Here is a 27,928-nt window from a genome sequence, read left to right as displayed (position 1 = left end):
GCACTTCCTTTTATGGCAAGACTGGTGTACATCATCAGTGTGAGATAGGATGCAGTCTCAGAATTGTGATGTCATCATTTACTATTTAAAGGGCCTCTGTTCAGTATGCTTTGCCCTTGCGTTGCGTCAGACCTGTTTGTGAGAGCTCCTGTGTATTACCTGGCTGTCTGACGTCCCTCCTGGTTCCTGATCCTTGGCTTGTTCCTGACTCTGCTGTTCTCCTTGTTCCTGATTCCGGCTCGTCTGACTACTCGCTTTGGCTCCTGACTTCGCTCGTCTGACTACCAGCTCTGGTTTTGATTCCTGGCTTGTTATTTGACTTGTGGAATTTTTATTATTTTTTGTTATTAATAAAGGTGTGATTATTTTTGCACTTCTCGTCTCAGTCTGATTTTTGGCACCCTGACACTGGTACAATAAATCACCTACATATACTGTTTGTAGACTTCACTACACAATATCAATCTATTATTTTGTGAACCTCTTTCTTATATTTGTTTTGGGTGTTTATAGTAAAATTAATAGTAATCTCATTAATCCACTTTCTGTAAAGTTTATTCTAACAATTAAGACTGTATTGCTAAAATTTCCAATCTGATGCCACTAGACTTCTTGACTTTAAAATGAAACAAAAACAGTAAATATTAATGTGTATTCCTGGTTTATATAGGTTTCACTGTCTTTGGTATCACAAGAGAATTAGGTTCTCTGGTTACTTTGTAGTCACATTTGTGTCATTTACACCTTCAAAGTTTTCTGATTACTGGACATTACTTTCTACTTGATGAGATCATACTGAGTAGAATTTAGTTTCCACCTCATCTAGAACTGGATTACAACTTAATAAATGGACAGCACCAATACCTCCTTTCCCTATTATTGATACATTAACAAACACTTATTGCCTTGACCAAATGTCTGACTCTGCACTTCTTTAGCAAGATATGCAAATCTCAGTTACAGTAAAAGCATGCAATTTAAATAAAACGCCAATACTCTGCATTTTATATTGCTTCTCAGTTACTGAGTAGGGGACTACTGCTACCCCCTAGTACCATATGAGACGCAACGAGTTCCACAGCACCAGTATAAAAATGCTTAATTTATTAGTACAGATACAAAAACATGCAGTGTTTCATCCCCATTGGCCTTAATATGCATAATTAAGGCCAATGGGGACAAAATGTTGCATGTTTTTGTATCTGTTCTGTACTAATAAATTAATCATTGTTATAGTGGAGCTGTGAAACTCATTCTGGCTTCTCAGTTACTGCTCTGCCTTTTATGTATATTCTGTAAATTATCTTACTTTCCTCCCTTGCTCTAAGACATTTACGAAGTGTATTGATTGGAATCAGTAACTCGTTTTGAGTAAATATATCAAAATTCTCTTGATAATGATTTGAACATGTAATCTGCATAAGCAATACATAAAAAACAACAACTAAATGTCACTATAAGTTTAGATAACTTTTAAAAGTAAAATCAATTGTGTTTAATATAAAAATATTTTTTTATTTTACATGGTTGTATTCACTAATAATGCAAATAATTCTCCAGTGAAAAAGTCACATCACTTTCTATTTTCTGTTGAGTTATTTCACAAAAATGAAATAACTTTTCAATGTTAGTGAATCAATACAAACAGATCATGTAGGCATTTTTTTTCACTGGAGATTTCTTTGAATTTTTAGCCAATTAATGAATGTACCTTTTGCTTTACTTTATTTAGTAAGATGTCTTTTATAGTCTAGCTCAATAATCATATAATTTATTACTAGATACTTATCAATCATCACTGATTAATTTCTGCTAATAAATAAAAAAAACCAATAACATTTCTCAGATAGTTGGGCACTTGCGATTGATCAAGAGTTGTATTTTAAATGTAAAATGTATTTGCATAGGTTTTTTTTTTTTAAGTTATTGAACAGAGAACTCAATATGAATGATTTTAGTTGTATTCATTTGTTTAAAGTTGTATCAATATTATTTATTGTCTGATATTTTTTAGGCCATTTCATCTATCTCAGTACATCTACAAAGCAAGAGGAAGTAACCGTGTCACAGCTGGAAAGTTCCTTTTATGTACAACCTTCATCGCATTGCCAGGTATTAGAAAATGTTATAATTATTATGTTACTATTTTTCATTACTAGTTTGGGGGTTACCTATTGTAGTGGGGGTTACCTATTGTAAGTCTTCATTTAAAATTAAATTTAATGGGAAATTAAACAAAAAAAATACTATATATATATATTGTATGAAATGCCATGCCATTTATGCTAATATTTATATAATAACAACTAAAGAGAAACACTGAACCAGTAATGAGCAATGCCTGAATAGGTTGTTCTTTGGCAAGTCACCACATGGGCATAGCTTATTTTTGCCCAACTGTGCTTTTCCTGAGGTATATCAGTCTGATCCAACCTAACAAGAATGGCCCAGCCCCAAAATAACAGGCAATCCTCTTCTGAACAGGAGACATGGCATGGCATGGCATATATATATATATATATATATATATATATATACATACATATACATATACATTCACACACAGCAGTATACTACAGCACTCTCAGGATTTGTGATAAGAAAAACCAATAATATATACAGGTGTATATATATATATATATATATATATATATATATATACTGTATATACATATATACACACACATATTTCTATATCTATTGATCATCTATCTATCTTTCTATCTATTTATCTATATAATCTGTCAGTCAATCTGTGTATATCTATCTATATATCCAATCTGTCAGTCGTTGCTCCCTCTGCAAACCAACTACATGTGTGCTAACGTTATATATAAAAATGCATCAAAGCATGCAAAAAGCCTCCGTCTTGCAAAGTTAACTTGCGAGCGGGAGCGCAAACTACCGATCCACTCATAATCTAGCCCTTTGTGTGTACAGAGCAATTATACCATGGCATATAACATGTGTCTTTATTTTGAATAACTCACACCTAGATTAGGAGTCTTGCGTTAGCCTTAAAAAGCAGCGTTGAGAGGTCCCAACGTGGTTTTTAACGCCCGCTGGTATTATAAGTCTGGCAGGTAGAGGTGTACCGCTCACTTTTCTTCCGCGACTCAAGCATACCGCAAATCCCCTTACGTCATTTGCGTATCCTTTCTTTTCCATGGGATTTGCCTAACGCTGGTATTACAAGTCTTGGAAGAAGTGAGTGGTAGACTCTCTCCTGTCAAGACTTCTACAGCATTTAAAAGTCAGTAGTTAAGTGTTTTATGGGCTAACGCCGTAACATAAAACTCTTAACTAAAGTGCTAAAAAGTACACAAACACACATAAACTACCTATTAACCCCGAAACCGAGGCCCCCCCCCCACATCGGAAACACTTTAATAAATATATTTACCCCTTATCTGCTGACCGGACATCGTCGCCACTTTAATAAATATATTAACCCTAAACCGCCGCACTCCCGCCTTGCAAACACTAGTTAAATATTATTAACCCCTAATCTGCCATCCCTAACATCGCCGACACCTACCTACATTTATTAACCCCTAATCTGCCACCCCCAATGTCGCTGCTACTATATTAAAGGTATTAACCCCTAAACCTAAGTCTAAACCTAACCCTAACCCCCCTATCTTAAATATAATTTAAAATAATCTAAATAAAATTACTACAATTAAATAAATTAATCCTATTTAAAACTAAATACTTATAAAACTAAATACTTGTAAAATAAACCCTAAGCTAGGTACAATATAACTAATAGTTACATTGTAGCTAGCTTAGGGTTTATATTTATTTTACAGGCAACTTTGTATTTATTTTAACTAGGTACAATAGGTATTAAATAGTTATTAACTATTTAATAACTTCCTAGTTAAAATAAAGACAAATGTACCTGTAAAATAAATCCTAACCTAAGTTACAATTACACCTAACACTATACTATCATTAAATAAATTACCTAAACTACCTACAATTAATTACAATTAAATTAAATAAACTAAAGTACAAAAAAAACACTAAATTACAGAAAATAAAAAATGAATTACAAGAATTTTTAAACTAATTACACCTAATCTAATCCCCTAATAAAATAAAAAAGCCCCCCAAAATAATAAAATTCCCTACCCTATATTAAATGGACATTCAACACTGCCCACAACATTAATCTATGTTGAAAAACTATAAATAAAGATCAAGCTGTAACGTGCCCCCTTTCTCTTACTTCCTGCCTTCACTGTTGAATCTTCTACGATAACTTCAAAATTGGTGTCCTAATATGGCTGCTTAACTCCCCCCACCGTGACGTATAGAGCTTCTTCTTCAAACTAGCTGCCAGTGATATCCCATCTCTCCTACTTCAATGCAAAGCGCGTTCACGGCCGTTAGCGCATGCGCAATACACTAGAAACACTAAAAGCGGAACCATAATAAGCCAATTTGTTTCCGTTCCGCTTATATTACTGCATAGTACTCTACTTCGTTCTATTAGGTAAAACCCCTATCCGCATCAAGGGCCCAATCCGATATGCAGCGTCGCCCGCAAATGCCAGCGACGCTGAATTTTGCGCTGGTTTGGTATCCTATATACGGCGTAACATAGAAGTTATGCCCGTATATTTCTGCCATAGGCAGGTATACCAAACCCGCCCAGTTTGGTATCCAATATACAGCGTAAGGACTTACGTGGCGAAAATGGAGAAATCTTACTCCATTTTCACCTCGCCACAAAAAGCAGCAGTAGTAAGCCTTACGCTGTCTATTGGAGCCCCGTAAATCCCTAAACTACCTGCCAAATAAACCTAACACCTAACGCATGCGCAATGTCTATCTACCTGTCAACCGTGATCTGCTAAATAAAACCTAACACCTAACGCATGCGCAATGTCTATCTACCTGTCAACCGCGATCCTCCGCTGCAATCCCTAATAAAATATTTAACCCCTAAATCGCCGCCCCCTACATTAACTACCCCCCTAATGTGATCCCCCTACACCGTCGCCAACTATATTAAACTACCCCTAAAGTGAGCCCCTTACACCGCCGCCATCTACCTTACCTACCCCCTAAAGTGAGCTCCTACCCCGCCGCCATCTATTTTAAAATTATTAACCCCTGATTTAATCCCCCTACCCCGTCGCCACCTATATTAAATTATTTAACCCCTAAAATACTAAACTATCCCTACCACTAAACCTAAGTCTAACCCTACAAATAGCCCTGAAAAGGGCTTTTTGCGTGGCATTACCCCAAAGTAAACTGCTCTTTTGCCAGCCCTTAAAAGGGCTTTTTGGGGGCATGCCCCAAAGAAAACTGCTCTTTTACCAGCCCTTAAAAGGGCTTTTGGCGGGGCTTTGTCACAAAGTAATCAGCTCTTTTGCCTCTAATCTAAATCCCCCTACACAGCTGCCACCTATAATAAATGTGTTAACCCCTAATCTAATCCCCCTACCCCGCCGCAGCCTATATTAAACACATTAACCCCTAATCTAATCCCCCTACACCGCCGCCAGCTATATTAACTATATTAACCCTAATTATATTAGGGTTAATATAATTATTATATTATATATATTAACTATATTAACCCTAATTATATTAGGGTTAATATAGTTAATATCGTTATTATATTATATATATTAAGTATAATAACCCTATCTAACTCTAACATCCCTAACTAAACTCTTATTAAAATAAATCTAATATTAATATTATTAATGAAAATATTCCTATTTAAATCTAAATACTTACCTATAAAATAAACCCTAAGATAGCTACAATGTAATTAATAATTACATTGTAGCTATTTTAGGGTTTATATTTATTTTACAGGTAACTTGGTATTTATTTTAACTAGGTACAATAGCTATTAAATAGTTAATAACTATTTAATAGCTACCCAGTTAAAATAATTACCAATTTACCTGTAAAAGTTACAAATACACCTACACTATCAATAAATTAAACTACAAATATCTAAACTAAAATACAATTAAATAAACTAAACTAAATTACAAAAACAAACAAACACTAAATTACAAAAAATAAAAAAAAGATTACAAGATTTTTAAGCTAATTACACCTATTCTAAGCCCCCTAATAAAATAATAAAGCCACCCAAAATAAAAAAAATTCCCTACCCTATTCTAAATAAAAAAAAGTTTAAAGCTCTTTTACCTTACCAGCCCTTAAAAGGGCCTTTTGCGGGGCATGCCCCAAAGAAAACTGCTCTATAGGAATATTTTCATTAATAATATTAATATTAATTAGATCTATTTTAATAAGAATTTAGTTAGGGATGTTAGAGATAGATAGGGTTATTATACAATATAATAACGATATTAACTATATTATCCCTAATATAATTAGGGTTAATATAGTTAATATATATAATATAATAATTATATTAACCCTAATATAATTAGGTTTAATAAAGCTGGTGGCGGTGTAGGGGGATTAGATTAGGGGTTAATGTGTTTAATATAGCTGGCGGCGGTGTAGGGGGATTAGATTAGGGGTTAATACATTTATTATAGGTGGCAGCGGTGTAGGGGGATTTAGATTGTAGGCAAAAGAGCAGTTTACTTTGTGACAAAGCCCCGCCAAAAGCCCTTTTAAGGGCTGGTAAAAGAGCAGTTTTCGTTGGGGCATGCCCCGCAAAAAGCCCTTTTAAGGGCTGGCAAAAGAGCAGTTTACTTTGGGGTAATGTCACGCAAAAAGCCCTTTTCAGGGCTATTTGTAGGGTTAGACTTAGGTTTAGTGGTAGGGATAGTTTAGTATCTTAGGGGTTAAATAATTTAATATAGGTGGCGGTGGGGTAGGTGGATTAAATTAGGGGTTAATTTTAAAATAAATGGCGGCGGGGTAGGAGCTCACTTTAGGGGGTAGGTAAGGTAGATGGCGGCGGTTTAAGGGGCTCAATTTAGGGGGTAGGTAAGGTAGATGGCGGCGGTGTAAGGGGCTCACTTTAGGGGGTAGTTTAATATAGTTGGCGACGGTGTAGGGGGATCACATTAGGGGTAGTTAATGTAGGGGGCGGCGGTTTAAGGGTTAAATATTTTATTAGGGATTGCGGCGGAGGATAGCGGTTGACAGGTAGATAGACATTGCGCATGCGTTAGGTGTTAGGTTTTATTTAGCAGATCGCGGTTGACAGGTAGATAGACATTGCGCATGCGTTAGGTGTTAGGTTTATTTGGCAGGTAGTTTAGGGAGTTACGGGGCTCCAATAGACAGCGTAAGGCTTACTACGGCTGCTTTTTGTGGCAAGGTGAAAATGTAGTAAGATTTCTCAATTTTCGCCACGTAAGTCCTTACGCTGTATATTGGATACCAAACTGCGCGGGATTGGTATACCTGCGTATGGCCCAAAAAACTACGGGCAACGGCAGAAATATACGGGTGTAACTTCTAGGTTACGCCATATATAGGATACCAAACCAGCGCAAAATTCAGCGTTGCGGCATTTGCGGGCGACGCTGCATATCGGATCGGGTTTTACCTAAAAGAACGAAATAGAGTACTATGCGTAATATAAGCGGAACGGAAACAACTTGGCTTATTATGGTTCCGCTTTTAGTGTTCCTAGTGTATCGCGCATGCGCTAACGGCCGTGAACGCGCTTGGATTTCAGTCCGAGGAATGGGCTATCATTGGCTGCTGGTTTGAAAAAGAAGCTGAATACGTCACAGTGGGGGGAGTTAGGAAGCCATGTTAGGACACCAATTTTGAAGTTATCGTAGACGATTCAACAGTGAAGGCAGGAAGTAAGAGAAAGGGGGCACGTTGCAGCTTGATCTTTATTTATAGTTTTTCAACATAGATTAATGTTGTGGGCAGTGTTGAATGTCCCTTTAAATTACAAATAGCCCTTAAAAGGGCCTTTTGCGGGGCATTGCCCCAAAGTAATCAGCTCTTTTACCTGAAAAAAAGACAATACCCCCCCAACATTACAACCCACCACCCACCCAATCCCCCCTTAAAAAACCTAACACTACCACCCTGAAGATCTCCCTACCTTGAGCCATCTTCACCCAGCCGGGCACAAGTGGTCCTCCAGAGGGGCAGAAGTCTTCATCTGATCCGGGCAGAAGAGGTCCTCCAAGCGGCAGTAGTATTCATCCAGGCAGCATCTTCTATCTTCATACATCTGGAGCGGAGCGGGTCCATCTTCAATCCAGCCGACGCGGAGCATCCTCTTCAAACAAAGTCCTAGCGAAGAATGAAGGTCCCTTGAATTCCGATTGGCTGATAGGATTCTATCAGTCAATCGGAATTAAGGTAGGAAAAATTATTTTCTGCCCGGATCAGATGAAGACTTCTGCCCCTCTGGAGGTCCACTTGTGCCCGGCTGGGTGAAGACGGCTCAAGGTAGGGAGATCTTCAGGGGGTAGTGTTAGGTTTTTTAAAGGGGGGATTGGGTGGGTTTAAGGTGTGTGGGTGGTGGGTTTTAATGTTGTGGGGGGGTATTGTATTTTTTTTACAGGTTAAAGAGCTGATTACTTTGGGGCAATGCCCCGCAAAAAGGGCTATTTGTAATTTAGTGTAGGGTAGGGAATTTTATTATTTTGGGGGGCTTTTTTATTTTATTAGGGGGATTAGATTAGGTGTAATTAGTTTAAAATTCTTGTAATTCTTTTTTTTCCCCCTGTAATTTAGTGGGGTTTTTTTTTGTAATTTAGTTTATTTCATTTAATTGTAATTAATTGTAGGTAGTTTAGGTAATTAGTTTAATTATAGTGTAGTGTTAGGTGTAATTGTAACTTAGGTTAGGGTTTATTTTACAGGTACTTTTGTACTTATTTTAACTAGGAAGTTATTAAACAGTTAATAACTATTTAATAACTATTGTACCTTTTTTAAAATAAATACAAACTTGCCTGTAAAATAAAAATAAACCCTAAGCTAGCTACAATGTAACTATTAGTTATGTTGTAGCTAGCTTAGGGTTTATTTTATCGGTAAGTATTTAGTTTTATATAGGATTAATTTATTTAATTATGGTAAATTTATTTAGTTTAATTTAAATTATATTTAAGTTACGGGGGTGTTAGGGTTAGGGTTAGACTTAGGTTTAGGGGTAATAAATTTATAATAGTGGCGGCGACGTTGGCGGCGGCAGATTAGGGGTAAATAAATTTAATATAGTTGCGGCAACGTTGGGGGGGCAGATTAGGGGTTAATAAATATAATGTAGGTGTCGGCAATGTTGTGGGCAGTAGATTAGGGGTTCATAAGTATAATGTAGGTGGCGGCGTTGTCCGGAGTGGCAGATTAGGGGTTAATAATATAATATAGGTGTCAGTGATAGCGGGGGTGGCAGATTAGGGGTTAATAAGTGTAATATTAGGGTTGTTTAGACTTGGGGTTCATATTAGGGTGTTAGGTGCAGACATAAAATTAATTTACCCATAGGAAACAATGGGGCTGCGTTAGGAGCTGAACGCTGCTTTTTTGCAGGTGTTAGGTTTTTTTCAGCCAGCTCAGCCCCATTGTTTCCTATGGGGAAATCGTGCACGAGCTTGTTTAGCCAGCTCACCTCTGAGGTGAGATGTGGAGCTAAATTTTGCTCTACGCTCACCTTTTTGCGGCTAACGCCAGGTTTAAAAAAACCTGTAATACGAGCGTTGCCTTAAGGGAGTGGTGGGAAAAAAAGACTCATTAGCACCGCACCCCTGTTACCGCAAAACTCATAATCTAGGCGTCAGTGTTTTCTTGTCAGTTATATACAGATTGCCTATTTCATTACTAGAGTTGTGGGAGTTGCCTTTATCAGCCATTGAACATAAATAGGAAGTGCACAACTGAAGATAGTTTCAGTTTCAGTTTCAATTTACTCAGTTTTTAACCCCTTAAGGACAGACAGTATATCATTTACATTGGCTCTCTATATCTCTTTCTGCATTCCACAGAGTGCTCTCTAGCCTCTCTGGTGGTGGTGGATGGGGGAAAAGACTGCAATTGATTTTATTTTTTGTTTTTCATAATTATACATGATTTTACATTTTATAGGGAATTATATTTTGAGTTTACTTTTAACAACAAAAGCATTAACAACATACATTTATACACAAACATATTAGCACAGTATGAAAACCTTCATTAGGGCACATTTTACAAAACAAGAAGAGATCGAGTGGCGCCTGTAATAGTAAAGGCTGCAGGGTTTAAATAGTATAACGTTAGCACCTCTATAGGCTCAGAAATTGGGATTTAAAGTTATTGTATGATATACAGTCCTCGCAATCGATAATGAAATCAAATGAAACAATATGCATATACTGAGCGTTTGTTAAGTCGAAATATATTTAATCTAAATATTATTATTAGTATTCAATAAAAGGATTTAGTAAAAACATTCAAACACTCAAAATAAAATTAAATAAAAACTTGCTTATATATGAGTTGTGGCCACAACTATTTAAAAGGATTCAAAGTTCCTTAAACAATAATTGTTTGGCAATGTTTTGCTGGTTTTACCAGTTAATCACAGTTTAAAGATCAGCTGGTCGCATTTGTATCCAAACAAAAGTGATAATAAATTGTATCCAATGTTTAAGAGAGAGTCATTCCGTTATTGGGTGGTTATAACCCAATAATGGAACTTTTCTTGATTTTAATAGGTGTTTTCTATCTTTTTGTTCTGCACAAATAATGGCCTTTTGAATTAAGTTCTCGCTATATCCCCGTTCTACAAATTTATTTTTCAATGTTTGGGCCTGGTTTCTAAAATCTTCCATATTTGAGCAATTCTTTCTTAAGCGCAAAAACTGTCCCTTTGGTATATTAATTTTCCATAGATCTAAATGGCATCTTTGAAAGTGTACATAGCTGTTTGCGTCCACTTTCTTAAAAAACATTTTTGTTGCAATACTATTTTGTTCTATGGTAATTGAATATCTAGAAATTCTATATTTTTAGAGTTTGACTCATGTGTAAATGTAATACCCCATGTATTTCGATTAAGATAATCTATAAAGATATCTAGGAAGTCCTTGCCCCCTCTCTATATAATAAAGATATTATCTATAAACCTCTCAAACATAATTAGATTGCTATTCCATTGTGACTCTATAATGTGTTCTTTCTCAAATAGGCCCATAAATATGTTAGCGTAACTGGGCGCTAACATATTTGAATATTTGGTTGAATAACCATAGCTGTTCCCTTGGTTTGAATAAAAAACTCATAATTACAATTAAAATAATTATTATTTAAAATAAAATCTATACATTGCAATAAAAAATCTGTCTGAACAGTTGGAATTTCATCATCTCTATGGAGGTAGAATTTCACTGCTTCTTTACCTAATTTGTGGATAATGTTGGTGTACAGTGAATTCACGTCACATGCCACATGTATGAATTCCTCTTTCCAAGTGATTTCTTCTAATAGATTCAGAAAAAGTGTAGAATCTTTTATGTGTGATGGTAATCTAACTATATAACTCTGGAGAAAATTATCCCCGTATTCTGATAAATTTTATGTGAGGGAATGTATGCCCGATACTATGGGTCTTACTTTGTCTTGTGAATTTTAGACAAATAATAAAATATTGGAGTTTTTGGGTGTGTTATTTTTAAAAAAACGGAGTTCTCTCTCATTTATTTATATATATATATATATATATATATATATATATAATTTTTTTTTTTTTTTTTTTTGCAAAAAACATTAGTTTATCCAGGTTTGAAATTTGGTTTTGAATTGGATTTATTCGCAGTTTTTTTTATATGTATCTGAATCATTCAGTAATCTGTAAGCCTCTGTTACATAATCCTCAGTGTCTAGTATGACCAGTCCACCGCCCTTATCCGCTGACTTTATTATTATATTTGTGTTGTTTTTTAGATTCTTTAGGGTTTCTTATTCCTTTTTTTGTTATATTATAATTATGTCTTTCTTAAGTGTGCATTTTTAATGATTTCTCGAACAACTCTAAATACTTTCCTTTATCCTGAGTTGGGTAATAGTTTGATTTTGATTTCAAATCAGTATGGCTATATTGATCTCCTATACGAGGGGTTTGAGTTATAGAGCGTTCTATTGTTTTTTTTTTTAAGAAGTGTCTTTTTAGGGTTAATTTATGTATATATAGGTACACATTGATCATTGTCTCAAATCTATTGAGTCTGCTTGTCGGAGCAAAGGATAAACCTCTATTTAAAACATTTTCTTGTTCTTTATTAAGTATGTGTTTGCTTAGGTTGAAGATTCCTTTAGGACTAACTTCACTTTCACTTATCTTAGTATTTTGCTTCCCTGTAGTTTTTCTCCCTCTTCTCCTTCTTTCTCTAGTCTTTTTTTTCCTTTTTGTGGCCAAATCCCTTTCTTTGGTTGCTCTATTTTGTTTCCCCAGGAAGTGTCTCCTCTCATGGAGGTTCCCCTAAAATTAGTTCTGAATCGTTCACTTCTCTATAATTTTCCAATGGTCTAAATCTATTTGTAAATGGAATTTCTTGCCCTCATGATATCTATTTAACTCATAGTTTCTATTTTGCATTGTGTATCTATTTCTATTCAATGTCTGGAAATACTTTTTTTTACTCCAATTGGTGTATTCGCATGGCGTCTTCTATTATCTGAATATTCTTTGTCATATTCATTTCTCTGCTCTCTTCTATAATTATACTAATTTCTCTGATTATTTTTATAGTTGTAATTATCTCTTCCATAAGTCATATTTCTCCTATCTTTCCCTCTGTACTCTTGATAATGGTTATATTTGGGTTTACCTCCTTCCCACTGAGTACTCCTGTTGTCCCATCTATTCATGCATATTTGATGTTTTTATTGTAATTTAGGCTTTGTCTTCATTCCTTCATCTCTTGTCTAACCTTTCACAGGCTTTTTGTGTTAGAAAAACACTGTTAATATATTTCACATGCTATATTAATCATTTAAAGTCTAATAGTTGTATCAAATGTTTATACCTTCAGTATAATTTATCTAATAAAAGTTTTAATAAAACTGTGGATATCAATAAAAACTACAAAAGTAGAAAAAGGCTACAAAAATGCTACAAAAAAAAACACTCTCAAAAGAACAATGTTAAACATTAATTTAGAAACCAGTTTAAAAATTATTGATAGTTTATATCACTACAGAACAGCAAATGTTACATATTTTGTAACTTGAAATTTTGTTTTCAAATTATAAAATGCCCAATTTAATGGTTGGGTATTCTATATAAAATTATATAAATACATAAATATACAAATATATAAAAACCTTTGTAATTTAACTTTTTTCTCTTAATCAGATATGGATTTAGGTCCAGCTCCACATTTAGGCCATTTGGTGTTAGGGTATTGAAATTAAAAGTGAATTCGGCTTCAGTTAGAAGTAAACTTCTAGTGATATTTCCTCCCCTTTGTAATAATATTTTTTTTAGATCCCAATACTTTAATCCATCAGTTTTTTATTATGACAATCCTTAAAATGTTTTGATAGCAAGTGGTCTTCGTAACCCCATTCAATGTTCAAAAGATGTTGCCTTACCCTATCTCTTAGGGGGCGGCTCGTTTGACCCAAGTACTGTTGTTTACATGGACACTGTATTAAATATACTACATTACTGTTGGTACATATTCCCAGTGATTTAATTAATGATAAACCCAAAATTATCTATAGGAGCGCTAAAGCACTAAAAAACATCTTATCCCCCAGTGAATTTCAGAACAAAATGGGAAATACAATCGATGTGGATCTATCAGGGAACAAACTTAAAGGTTTTTTCCCTGTCATAGCTGCAAAGCCTGTAAGTTTAGCACTAAAAGTAAAACTGTAAAATTCAGCACCTCAAATTATGAATTTCCCATAAACCAAATTATAAGATGTACTGACATTAATGTAGTATATTTAATACAGGGTCCATGTAAACAACAGTACTTGGGTCAAACGAGCCAAGTACATTGGATACAGTTTAGTATCACTTTTGTTTGGATACAAATGCGACCAACTGATCTTTAAACTGTGATTAACTGGTAAAACCAGCAAAATATTGCCAAACAATTCCTGTTTAAGGAACTTAGAATCCTTTTAAATAGTTGTGGCCACAACTCATATATAAGCAAGCTTTTATTTTATTTTGAGTGTTTGAATGTTTTTGCTAAATCCTTTTATTGAATACTAATAATTATATTTTGATGAAATATATTTCGACTTAACAAATGCTCAGTATATGCATATTGTTTATTTGATTTCATTATCGATTGCGAGGACTGTATATCATACAATAACTTTAAAACACAATTTTTGAGCCTATAGAGGTGTTAACCTTATACTATTTAAACACTGTATCCTGTACTATTATGGGCGCCACTCTAACTCTTCTTGTTTTGTAAAATTTATCACTGGAACCTGTGTGAGAGGATCACATTCTTTTTGATGTGCAGTATAGGGACATCAGGCTATTAAGAGCTAGAGAAATTCTGTTTTTGTACATTCGGGAAAATTTGCTTGCTGTGAATTTAGTTAGTAAAGGACATAACATAACAAAGCTATTGGGAGAAAAAAAAAACAGTGGGACTTCCTTTTAAGTTTCAAGAGATCTGTGATTTGCTGGATGAACAATGTAAATTATTCATCCTTGAATAAAATAGTAACATTTATGCAGAGACCTCACAAATGTATTGTTCTGTATTTTATATTGCCTGCTGCTCTCACTTCTCATTACAATCAAAATCAAGACATCATGAGAACAAAACAAATTTAAATGCAGATACCTTATATATTATACAATCTGGCCAGCGGCAGGTCCTTATATTAGCAGATCACCCACTTACACAGGAATCATTTTCTGCTTCTTGCAATTAAATGTACTACAGGAAATAATAGCATTGCAATCCTCATCACAGTAGCCACCAGCTCTTAGCATTCATGAGCTAGCTGTTTGTAAACATGAAATATCAGTGTCAAATTGATAGTCTTTTTTATCACAAAAAGTAAATAAAAAATGTATGATGCATACCTTTAGGTTTATTTGTCAAAATAATATAGATACATTTAAATACAAAATAAATACTATTATTTAAAGCAAAAACATTTAAACTATTTTATGAAAGCTTAGTCCCCAATGCTTAAAGGGACAATAAACACCAAGAATGCTATTGTTTAAAAAGATAGATCATCTCTTGATTTACCATCCCTCAGTTTTGCATAACCAACACTGTTATATTAATATATTTTTTACCTCTATGACTACCTTGTATCTAAGCCTCTGCAGATAGACTCCTTGGGGCCTATTTATGAAATGTCTGTCGGACCTGATCCGACAGTGCGGATCAGGTCCAACAGACATCGCTGAATGCGGACAGCAATACGCTCTCCATATTCAGCATTGCATCAGCAGCTCTCAAGAGCTGCTGGTGCAACACCGCCCCCTGCAGACTTGCGGCCAATCGGCCGCCAGCAGGGAGGTGTCAATCTACCCGATCGTACTTGATCGGGTTGAATTCTGGGGATTCCTGTCCGCCTCATCAGAGCAGGCGGACAGGGTTATGGAGCAGCGGTCTTTAGACCGCTGCTTCTTAACTGGTGTTGCTGGCGAGTCTGCAGGCTCGCCAGAAACACGGAGCCTCAAGCTCCATTCGGAGCTTGATAGATAGGCCCCCTTGTCTCAGATCTTTTGACAGACTTGCATTTCAGGCAATTAGTGCTGACTCACTGGGGTGAGCACAGTGTTATCTATATGGCACATATGACCAAGCAGTACATGTTATTAGCTACTCACAGCCAGACTGTGAAAAGGAGGTTAACTACAGAGTCTTAGAAATCAGCCTATAAGCCTTTAATAAATAATTCCAAGAGAAAAAGCAAATTTGATGATAAAAATAAATTGGAAAGTTTAAAAAGATATGCCCTATCTGAATCATGAAAGTGTAATTTTGACGTTACAGTCCCTCTAAAGGAACAGTAACTTCAGAATCAAACTTAAATGGATTGAAGACAGCATTAATTTTTAAATAACATTTCAATTTACTTCCATTATCAAATTAATGTCTTTCTCCTGGTATCCCTGTAACCAAGAAGCAGTCTCAGCACTGCTGCTTTCAACCCCTCTACCTCCTTTACTATGAACCATCTGCAATTAACTCTTACTTTGACCCTATGCCCAACTGCAATTAATCTTAATTTCAACCCCCCTAATATATCCACTAAAATTCAACTCTTTAAGGTAACTCTTAAAAATAACCCCCCCTCCCCAAAATATACCCCCTTAAAATTAGTCTCTTTCTTTACTCTTATACCAGTATATATTCCGTAATAATAACCTCTATAAATGTACCCCTAATGTTAACACTCCTATAAACACCCCAACATAAAACAACCTCTCACCATGTGAATTCCCCATCATCCCCTCCAAAGTGTGTAATATAAACATCATTGAAAAAAATGCATTTAAGTGAAAGAATATATGTTTAGACCAACCAATAACAATAAGGATGGGTCCAATGTCTCTCTAGGACGCAAGTGATCACAATGAAATGGCAAAATATGGTAATCAACTGCAGATATACCCTGCAGTTTTAGTAAAGGTGAGGAGAGAACATTATTGGCACCCCTATCTCCCCACTTTTAAACTAGAGGAATTACGTGATTCATTATTTTAAAAATGTAAAAAGTCCTCTTTATAATTCAGGTGTCAATTGTTTCCTAAAGATAAAGGTGCCACGCTGGACCAGGGTTTGTTTCTATGGAGGACCTCCTCCTCTTATTTAATTAGAAGGCAATGAGATCCCTTATTTGAAATAAGTCATTCCCTTCTTTTAAATGAGTGGTCATACACATTTCATACGCATATATAATTTTCTGGTGATTGCCATGGTAATGGAGGACAACTACACAAGCTAGGCACTACAGAAGTGTTTTTTAAGAGGCATAGGGGAATTTTCAAAACCAGAATTACCCAAATAAACCAAAGACAGAGCATGAAATCCTATTTTGAGATTTAATAATTATGTCACTAGTAGATGATTACTATAAAAATGAATTATTTTGCCTCATTTACTCACTATATTGAGGTATAGTTGGTCCAAAGAAGTCTTTATCTCCTAAACACAGCATGCATTACACCCATGACACCTCTTATTAAAAAGGAAATTACCCTTTTCCATGGAACCATGTAATCCACCTTCAGTGTGCTTTTGACCCCAAAATGGACACTAGCACCCCCCTATAAGTATTGAAATAGGGAAATTGGCCCCTCATTGGAAAGGGGAGAGCCCTTTATTTTGAATGAGAGGTGACAAGCACAGGTGGCTTTCAGGTGTTTACTGTGGACATAGTAATTACCTAATAGAACCATATGTATATTTCAGAAAATCATGGGGTGGAATAGCCCCTCTTTCACCGCTATAATGCATGGAAAGGTGTAATACCCCTTATTTGAAAGAAACTTTACTACTCTATCCAAGCAATATTCCCCCGTTTGCCTAGATACCATATGATTGTCATAAGAATGACAAATGCTTACCAGCATTAATCTTACATTACTTCATCATTAGTCTAAGTAGTCTATTACCATCCCTCACTTTATTTAAAAAAGTGGGCCCCACTATTCAAATTAGGGGTTTATGTTTTTATAGATGGCTAGACATGTTTTGTTGTGTTGTTATTCTTGTTTTTCTAAAGTTTGTTAAAATTTAAGGTATTGAAATAAATGAGAGAACTGGTTGATTAAAAAAGTAAGAAACTATCGCCTAGATTACGAGTTTTGTGTTAGAAGCTGTGCGGTGCTAACGAGCAGTTTATGCTCACCGCTCACTTAAAGACAGCGCTGGTATTACGGGTTTTTACAAACCCGGCGTTAACCCGCAAAAAAGTGAGCGAAGAGAAAAATGTTGCACCACTTCTCACCTCAATACCAGCGCTGCTTATGTTAGCGGTGAGCTGGCTGAACGTGCTCATGCACGATTTCCCCATAGGAATCAATGGGGGAGAGCCGGATGAAAAAAAACCTGCAAAAAAGCAGCATAAAACTCCTAACGCAGCCCCATTGATTCCTATGGGGAAATAAAAGTTATGTCTACACCTAATACCCTAACATGAACCCCGAGTCTAAACACCCCTAATCTTACACTTATTAACTCCTAATCTGCCGCCCGACATCGCCGACACCTACATTATAATTATGAACCCATAATCTGCTGCTCCGGACACCGCCGACACCTACATTATACTTATGAACCCCTAATCTGCTGCCCCAAAATCGCCAACACCTACATTATATTTATTAACCCCTAATTGGCCGTCCCCAATGTCACCGCAACCTAACTACATTTATTAACCCCTAATCTGCCATCCACAACGTCGCCACCACTGTAATAAAGCTATTAACCCCTAAACCTAAGTCTAACCCTAACCCCCCTAATTTAAATATAATTTAAATAAATCTAAATAAAATTACTGCAAATAACTAAATAATTCCTATTTAAAACTAAATACTTACCTATAAAATAAACCCTAAGCTAGCTACAATATAACTAATAGTTACATTGTAGCTAGCTTAGGGTTTATTTTTATTTTACAGGCAACTTTGTATTTATTTTAACTAGATACAATAGTTATTAAATAGTTATTAACTATTTAATAACTACCTAGTTAAAATAAAGACAAATTTACCTGTAAAATAAAACCTAGCCTAAGTTACAATTACACCTAACACTACACTACACTACAATTGCATTAATTACCTAAATTAAATACAATTAATTACAATTAAATAAAATTATCTAAAGTACAACCCCCCGACTAAATTACAGAAAATAATAAAGAAATTACAAGATTTTTAAACTAATTACACCTAATCTAATCCCCCTAACAAAATAAAAAAGCCCCCCCAAAATAAAAAAAATCCCTACCCTACACTAAATTACAAATAGCCCTTAAAAGGGCCTTTTGCGGGGCATTGCCCCAAAGTAATCAGCTCTTTTACCTGAAAAAAAATTACAATTTTCCCCGCCACATTAAAACCCTACACAACCAACCCTACTCTAAAACCCACCCTATCCCCCCTTAAAAAAAACCTTACACTAACCCCTTGAAGATCACCTTACCGGGAGACGTCTTCACCCAACCGGGCTGAAGTCCTCAACAAAGCTGGGAGAAGTCTTCAATCTTGTCATTTCTTTATTACTTTCTGTAATTTAGTGTTTTTTTTTGTACTTTAGATAATTTTATTTAATTGTAATTAATTGTATTTAATTTAGGTAATTAATTGAATTGTATTGTAGTGTTAGGTGCAATTTTAACTTAGGTTAGGTTTTATTGTACAGGTGAATTTTTTAAAATTTTAACTAGGTAGTTATTAATAACTATTTAATAACTATTGTACCTAGTTATAATAAATACAAAGTTGCCTGTAAAATAAAAATAAACCCTCAGATAGCTACAATGTAACTATTAGTTATATTGAAGCTAGTTTAGGGTTTATTTTATAGGTAAGTATTTAGTTTTAAATAGGAATAATTTAGTTAATTGTAGTAATTTTATTTAGATTTATTTAAATTATATTTAAGTTAGGGGGTGTTAGGGTTTAGGGGTTAATAACTTTATTATAGTGGCAGCGACGTTGGGGGTGGCAGATTAGGGGTTAATAAATGTAGGTAGGTGGCAGCGATGTTAGGGCCAGCAGATTAGGGGTTAATAATATTTAAATAGTGTTTGCGATGCGGGAGTGCGACGGTTTAGGGGTTAATATATTTATTATAGTGGCGGCGATGTCAGGTTCGGCAGATTAGGGGTTAAAATATTTATTTTAGTGTTTGCGATGTGGCGGGGGCTCAGTTTAGATTTATTTAAATTATATTTAAGTTAGGGGGTGTTAGGGTTAGGGTTAGACTTAGGTTTAGGGGTTAATAAATTTAGAATAGTGGCTGCAACATTGGGGGTGGCAGATTAGGGGTTAATAAGTGTAGGTAGGTTGCGGTGACATTGGGGGCGGCAGATTAGGGGTTAATAAATATAATGTAGGTGTCGGCGATGTTGGGGGCAGCAGATTAGGGTTTAATAAATATAATGTAGGTGGCGGCGATGTTAGGGGCGGCAGATTAGGGGTTAATAAGTATAATGTAGGTGGCGGCGATGTTAGGGGTGTCATATTAGGGTTTAATAATATTTAACTAGTGATTGCGAAGCGGGAGTGTGGCGGTTTAAGGGTTAATATGTTTATTCTAGTGGCGGCAATGTCCAGAGTGGCAGATTAGGGGGTTAAACAATTTATTATAGTGTTTGCGATGCGGGAGGGCCTCGGTTTAGGGGTTAATAGGTAGTTTATAGGTGTTAGTGTACTTTTTAGCACTTTAGTTAGGAGTTTTATGCTACGGCGCTGTAGTGTAAAACTCTTAACTACTGACTTTTAAATGCAGTATCAGGCTTGACAGGAGAGGGTTTACCACTCACTTTTGGTCAGACTCGTAATACCGGCGCTATCCAAGTCCCATTGAAAATATAGGATACGCAATTGACTTAAGTGGATTTGCGGTATTTCCGAGTCTGGCCAAAAAAGTGAGCGGTACACCTGTACCTGCAAGACTTGTAATACCAGCGGGCGTTAAAAAGCAGCGTTAGGACCTCTTAACGCTGCTTTTTAAGGCTAACGCACAACTCGTAATCTAGGCCTATATAGGATGAGTTTTTTATGTACACTGTTTTTTTTAAATCTAATAATTTTTACTATTATTTAGTGACTTTGGACATGAGTACGTTAATGCATACATAGAATGGAGCTTGAGGGCCCGTGTTACTGATGGGATTTTTTTTAAAAAAGGGTCTATTTTGTATGTGAACATCAATTTAAAATAATTTAAATACAAACAATGAGTACAATGTCCCATAAAATGTCAGAGCTTGCAAAAAGAAAATATTCTTCATTAAACAAAAGCACAGATCTTCAAGTTCATTTTCCTTCATCTTAAAATCATCATTTCATACTTATAGAAGTTTTACCTTTGTCGTCTACAATGTGAGAGTTCCTAATGCTATGGGCATATATATCAAGCTCCGTATGGAGCTTGATGCCCCGTGTTTCTGGCGAGCAGCAGTTATGAAGCAGCGGTCACAAAGACCGCTGCTCCATAACCTGTCCGCCTGCTCTGAGCAGACGGACAGACATCGCTCGGGTACGATCGGGTTGACTGACACCCCCTGCTGGCTGCCCATTGGCCGCGAGTCTGCAAGGGGCGGCGTTGCACCAGCAGCTCTTGTGAGCTGCTGGTGCAATGCTGAATACAGCAAGCGTATTGCTCGCCATATTCTGCGAGGTCTGGCGGACCTGATCCGCAGTGTGGGATCAGGTCCGACAGACCTTGATAAATATGCCCCAATATCTCTATCATTTGCATAGTTGAAATTAAATTGTGCTTACAGCACTGCAGTTTCACATGTACGATAATTTATGACATTCAAATATTTATTTCTCATTTTCCCACAAGCTTTTTAATTCTAAATTATTTTGGGCTGTACCATAATAGTCACTGGATAATCATTTCACCCACATTCACTGTATTTAACTGCAAGCAAGATTAAAATAATCATTTGTATAATTTTGTAAGCCTGTAATGGACACATTGTTTAATGTATTTTGCTTTAAGCACATGCTAAACCACATTAAATTCATGGCATCAGTCATAGGAAAGCTCATCATGCTTTCAGTAGAACTCTAGCTCAATTAGCAGTTGAGTATTTGTTCGGCTTGTACTGTAAAATAAAATGATGACATGGCACACATATATGGAGTCTGATCTTGGTAAAAGGCACAGTAACAAACCCTCTTCAACATCAATCGCTGGCAAAAAGATGTTTCTATCACTTAAAGGGACATTAAACATTAAGGGACAGATTATGCGTGGAAATCCAGTGCTAGGATTTTTGGCTAAACAGGCAAAGACACATTTTGCCGCCCCCCTCCTCCCCATTTTTTTTTTTTTAAATATACTCTGCCATTACTGCTTCTTAACAAAATGTTCTAGTAATGTGTGTAATAGCTATAATAGTTAATTTCTACATAACAATGTGCCAAAGTGGTGGCTCTGCACAACATAGCAGGTAACAACATTTTCCTGCACACACACACATACATATTTTCACACAAACATACATACACATATATACCTACATATTTACACACACATTTATACACACACAACCACATACATATTTACACACACATACGCACATACTTACACACACAAGCATACATACATAGACACACACACACAAACATGCATACACAATGACACAGAGACACACACACACCAACACACATATATACATACCTACATACACAAACGTACACAAACACACACCCAATACACCCCTGGTACTCAAGCTTATTACACCAATGCTAAGAAAAATACAGGGCTTACTAGCCAAATAACAGTTGCCAAACAGGCGCATATATTGCAGAGCTCATCTTTAATATTATTAAGACATTTATGAAAAACAATATTCCTGCAATTAACACATATTTCACTTGGAAATAATATAAGCACTTGCTGAATCTCCCAATAATGAGGCTGAAGTAGATCTGGGCTATGCATAAATTGCACAATGTGTATGGGGCATAATATGAATGCAGAATTTTGGATGAAGTTTTACTATATGCCTTAGTAGAGGGTGGGAAATACTCTTCAGCAATTGGCTATTTAGGAATTACAATGGAACAACTTAAGTAAGAACTATTCACTGTGTAAATGCAGAATAAAGTTATACCAAGTAACTAAAGCAAGGAGGTTGTGTTTAAATATTAAACAGTATAATAAAATAAGTAATTTACTTTAATGAGATTTATAAACATAGGTAATATGTTGAATATATAATTTATCAATTCTTCAATTACAGGTATTGGTTTTATAATATCTGTTTACAAGTCATTGTTAAGTGATATCAGTTGTTTATTCACTATCTATATATAATGGGTAGGGAAAGCTTGCAAAACTTTGAAAGGGGATTTAAGAAATGGTACCTTACAAAGGTGGGTTCTTTCTATGATTATTTTCCTTTGAATGGGTTTTTCCAGAATTCTCTGGCTTCAAATGGTTAAACGATTAAGGTGCACAGCTTTTACAGACCTTCCCCAATATTACTCCCTCTTCCAAACATACAGTTTATTTATTTGTGAGAATAGTGAGTGAGGCTCTTATATATTGCAATTTAAAATTAAAAAAATATTGCCTGCAATGTATAGTGTGTTATTAAAGGGACATGAAACCCAAAAATGTTCTTTCATGATTTAGATAGAGCATCCAATTGACTTATTGTATCTAATTTGCTTAGTTATCTTGGTATCCTTTGTTGAAGTGCATATCTAGATAGGCTCAGGATCTGGGAGCTAGCTGCTGATTGGTGTCTGTACATATATGTCTCTTGTGATTGGCTTACCGATGTGTCCAGCTAATTCCCAGTAATGCACTGCTGCTTCTCCTAGAAAGGATACAAAGTGAATAAAGCAAATTTGATAATAGAAGTAAATTGGAAAAATCTTTACATATGTTTTATCTAAATAACTAAAGAACATTTTTGGGTTTCATATCCCTTTAATCTTCCCAGCATGATCTCTGCCAATTAGTACAAAATAAAAAGGTAACTGTGCTTTACGAACTCAGACTATAGACAATGGACAAATAGCCAATTGGCAATTCCAATATACATTTTTGTGTAAATACAATATTTTTGTCTTGTATAGTAGTTTTATTATATTAAATACATATTTATATTTTATCTTCATTTATAAAATGTTGCATCACATTAAAATGCATTTTACCACATATTATTTATTTGGTCTGCGTTACATCTGAATCACTATATTGTCTGCTAGTCCTTGGTTTAGCTTCCCCTTTCTTTCCCCCTCTGGCCTCTCCCATGCTTTGTTTGCCCTCCTCAGTTACAAGCTACAAAGCCAGCCTTACTCACCATAGGCACCCCAGTCATTTACAGAGTGCTGCACCTTCCCATCCCCAGTTCTTTTTAACCTCTTATCTGCGCTGCGCATTGCCCCCAACTTGTGTTTTGCCTACCTCCTCCCAAGTCCCAAATTAAATACAGATATTTATTCTGCCAGTGCCTCCAATAAAATCCGATCGCCATCCTACCTCTCATCTCACTCCTTCAGTACCACCACCGCTGCTGGTCTGGCCGTCTGGGTGGGTGTCACTCATGTGGCTCGCACGTTTTGCTCTGAGTCTCGGCTGGCTCCACCGCCTCCAGGCTCCACGACTGACAGTCTCTTTGATAGGTGTAAGACATTATGCTGCGCAACTTAAACTCTGCTTCACACACACCCTCCCCTGCCCATGCTGCCTGCCCACATTCGTTAGTTGCAGGCTCAGTTCAGCCAGGGGGCACCCGCACAGAATAGAAAGGAAAAGGATTCAAAGAATAGATTAGCAGCTCAGCTGTGTTCTACTCCTGATAGTCAGTCAGTGTGCCGGTGCGTGCGCACATAATTTCCCCCTCATGCTGCTTTGCCAATGCCGGCATCCAGGCAGATCTGGCACCCCCCCTACTGGCGGAGAATAAGGCGGCTGCCTAGAATGCCTTACACAAGCACTGGCCCTGAGTTTTCCACTAGTATTACAAGTTGAAAGTAAACACAATCGCTTGAGCAAAATTGTGATTTATGCTAGAATGATTACTGCGTCCTCAGAGCTCTGGTTGACTGTTTATTGAAACAAAAAAGTGTCACAAAACACATCAAAAATACATTACAAAGTACAGTTACACTTACACTCTGAGGTGGTGGACAGCAATCATACAATCAGGATGATGACACCCCCTGATAGCGGCCTATTGGTCGCAAATGTGCAGGGGGCGGCATTGCACAAGCATTTCACAAGAAATGCTTGTGCAATGATAAATGCAAACAGCGTATGCTGTCGGCATTTATCGATGTTGGGTGGACATGATTCTCTACATCGCACTTATCGCTTTTTGCACTTGATTGCTTTTTGCACTTATCGGGTAAGCACATGAGCAAAAACAGTTTACTTTCAACTCATAATAAGAGTACAACCCGAAGCGTGCAAAAATAAAATAACTTCTAGCACTTTTAATACTCTAGCGGGAGCGTTAAATAACACTCCACTTGTAATATGGCCCTAAATACATTGTATAAGTATAGTATTGAGGTTTTATCCCATCTCCTTCTAGTCATGAGTGTTACCATGTTGTACTCATTAAACACTAGATTTAGAGGAATCAAATCAGATATAGATTTTTGGCCATCTAGAGAGCCTGGGACAAGCACAAATGTTATAGAAAGCAAGAGGTGTTCAGCGTACCTTTAAAGGGACATAAAACAAGTTGGGATAAAGACAAAATATAATAATATGTATTTTAATTACTTTACTTGCAAATTTATACTGCAGTGCCTCGCCATTAACCCTTTCTTTTTAGTTTCTGAATTGTAAAGCTCCAATTCCCCCCACACAATTCATTTTATGGCTGTAACTATATCTATTATTGCTTTGTTAGAATACAAAAATGCACAGGGATTATCTGCTGGAGCATGCCTAGAAGCTGTGAACTGAGTTGAAATACAATTCCTGTGTCTAAACACTGATAAGGGTGGGAAGAGTTGGCTGCTCCAGGCAGCTTAGCTATATAATTAATTTTGCTTATTTTTAAAAATTATTTTAAAATACTTGCCAGCAATTTTTAAACAATGTTTTTATGCAAACCATTTTTAATTAATTAGCCCTTTTAGTATATGCACAGATTTCAACCTGTTTTAGGTCCCTTTAAGATTGAAAGGGACATGACAGCAGAAAAAAAAAATATGCTGTTTAATGTCCTTTTAAAATGATTTTCTCACTAACCCCAAAGAGGCTGGATTGCATGCCATGTAATTAAGAACCCTGACAATCATAATAAATAAATAAATAAAGTGATTACATGGTAACCTAGTAACATAGTAACATAGTAATGAGGTTGAAAAAAGACTGAAGTCCATCAAGTTCAACCTATAAAAATCTAATATACTTACAAACAAAAAAGCTTCAGTTGAGTTTAAATTAATCCCACTAAAAGGTGACACATTTAATACAAGCAATCATATCCATGAATTTTGTTTCCTGCCAGAAATGTATCCAAACATTTTTTTAAATGTATCTAGGGTATTGGCATTCACTACCTCCTTTAGTAATGAGTTCCACAATTGTATTGCTCTTAGAGTGAAAAAAACGTTTCTGTTGCAGGAGATTAAATTTCCTTTTCCTCCAACCTTAAATCATTTTTCTTTGGAATAAACAGAGCTTCTGCCATCTCTGTATATGGGCCTTGAATATATTTATATAAAGTAATCATGTCACCTCTCAAGTGCTTTTTTTCTAGGGAAAACAGACCCAGTTTGGCTAGCCTCTCCTCATAGCTTAAATTCTCTGTTCCCCTTATTAGCTTTGTGGCCCTTCTCTGAACTTTTTCTAGTTCTGCAATATCTTTTTTTGCAATTGGTCCCCAGAACTCCACTCCATACTCAAGGTGAGGTCTTACCAGGGATTTATATAGTGACAGAATTATTATTTCCTCCATTGAATCAATGCCTCTTTTAATACATGCTAGTATGTTATTTGCCTTTGAAGCTGCAGCCCTGCATTGTGCATCCATCTTTAGCTTGTTATCTATTACTACTCCCAAATCCCTTTCCTCCTCTGTTTGGCTATGTCTTGTCTCATTTAAATAATACATTGCCTGCTTATTTTTACTTCCATAATGTAGAATCTTGCATTTTCCCGTATTAAATCTCATTTTCGTTGCTCCCTATCTTTTATCCAGTTATTTATCCATGAGCTAACATTTTCAGCTATTCCCAGTCCCTTAATTTTGTGCATTGATCTCTCATGTGGCACTGTATCAAACGCCTTTCCAAAGTCTAAGTATATCACATCAACTGATTCCCCTTTATCTATATTTTTACTTACTTCCTCATAGAATCTAATTAAATGAGTTTGACATGATCTATTTCTCATAAAACTATGCTGATTTGAACTCATAATCTTGTTATCACGAATATGCTCATCAATATAATCCTTTATAATCCCTTCAAATATCTTCCCCACTATTGATGTCAGACTAACTGGTCTATAGCTTCCTGGATCATCCCTGCTTCCCTTTTTGAAGAGTGGCACCACATCAGCTTTACGCCAATCCTGGGGTACTATGCCTGATAATAATGAATCATGAAAAATTAAGAGTAGTGGTTTGTCTATAACAGTGCTAAATTCCCGTAACACCCTTGGGTGTATTCCATCTGGGCCTGGGGTTTTATTTACCTTAATATTATCAAGTGTTTTCCTGATATCCTCTAGACATTACCCAGTTAATGGTATGGGCCAGCATGTTCTGGTTTGTTCCAAAATATCCTCCATTGGTTCCTCTCTTGTGTATACTAAAGAAAAAAAACTGGTTTAGTACCTCAGCCTTCTCCCTGTCACTGTTAACCATGCTGCACACACACATTTTAATGTACCTATATTGTCTTTCTTAGATTTTTTGCTATTTATATACTTAAAGATCCTTTTAGGGTTAGACTTAGAATCCTTTGAAATTAATCTTTCCTTTTCAATTTTGGTTAATTTGATTGCCTTTTTGCATGCTTTGTTACATTCCTTATAAGTTTGGTATGTTGAGTCTGTACTATTTTCTTTGAATAATTTAATGCCCTGTGTTTTTTTCTAATTTCTCTTAACACATTTTTATTTAGCCATATTGGCTTGGATTTTTTATTTTTATAACCATATGGTATATGTTGATATGTATATTTATTTAACAACGTTTTAAATATTATCCATTTGTCCTCTGCATTTTTATTAGAGAATACTTTGTCCCAGTTTATGTTATTTAATGATTTCCTTAGATTGTTGAATGTTGCTTTCTTAAAATTAAAAGCCTTAGTTAAACCTTTAAGAGATTTCAAATGTGA

The 27,928-nt window shown here is 35.8% G+C and overlaps 1 protein-coding gene across 1 annotated transcript in view; it reads left to right on the top strand.

Annotated features, from left to right (window-relative positions):
- The window catches only part of MALRD1 (MAM and LDL receptor class A domain containing 1), a 998,487-nt gene that overhangs the window by 6,570 nt on the left and 963,989 nt on the right, over positions 1–27,928 (top strand). The window contains exon 3 of the mRNA XM_053715701.1: positions 2,015–2,112. Within this exon, the coding sequence (XP_053571676.1) occupies positions 2,015–2,112 (98 nt within the window). The remainder of the gene's footprint in view (positions 1–2,014; positions 2,113–27,928) is intronic.

The sequence above is a fragment of the Bombina bombina genome, chromosome 5 (genome assembly GCF_027579735.1).
Source record: "Bombina bombina isolate aBomBom1 chromosome 5, aBomBom1.pri, whole genome shotgun sequence".
Lineage (NCBI taxonomy): Eukaryota > Metazoa > Chordata > Amphibia > Anura > Bombinatoridae > Bombina > Bombina bombina.
Note: the sequence above shows the minus strand (reverse complement) of the source record. Positions and strands in the feature narration are given on the sequence as shown.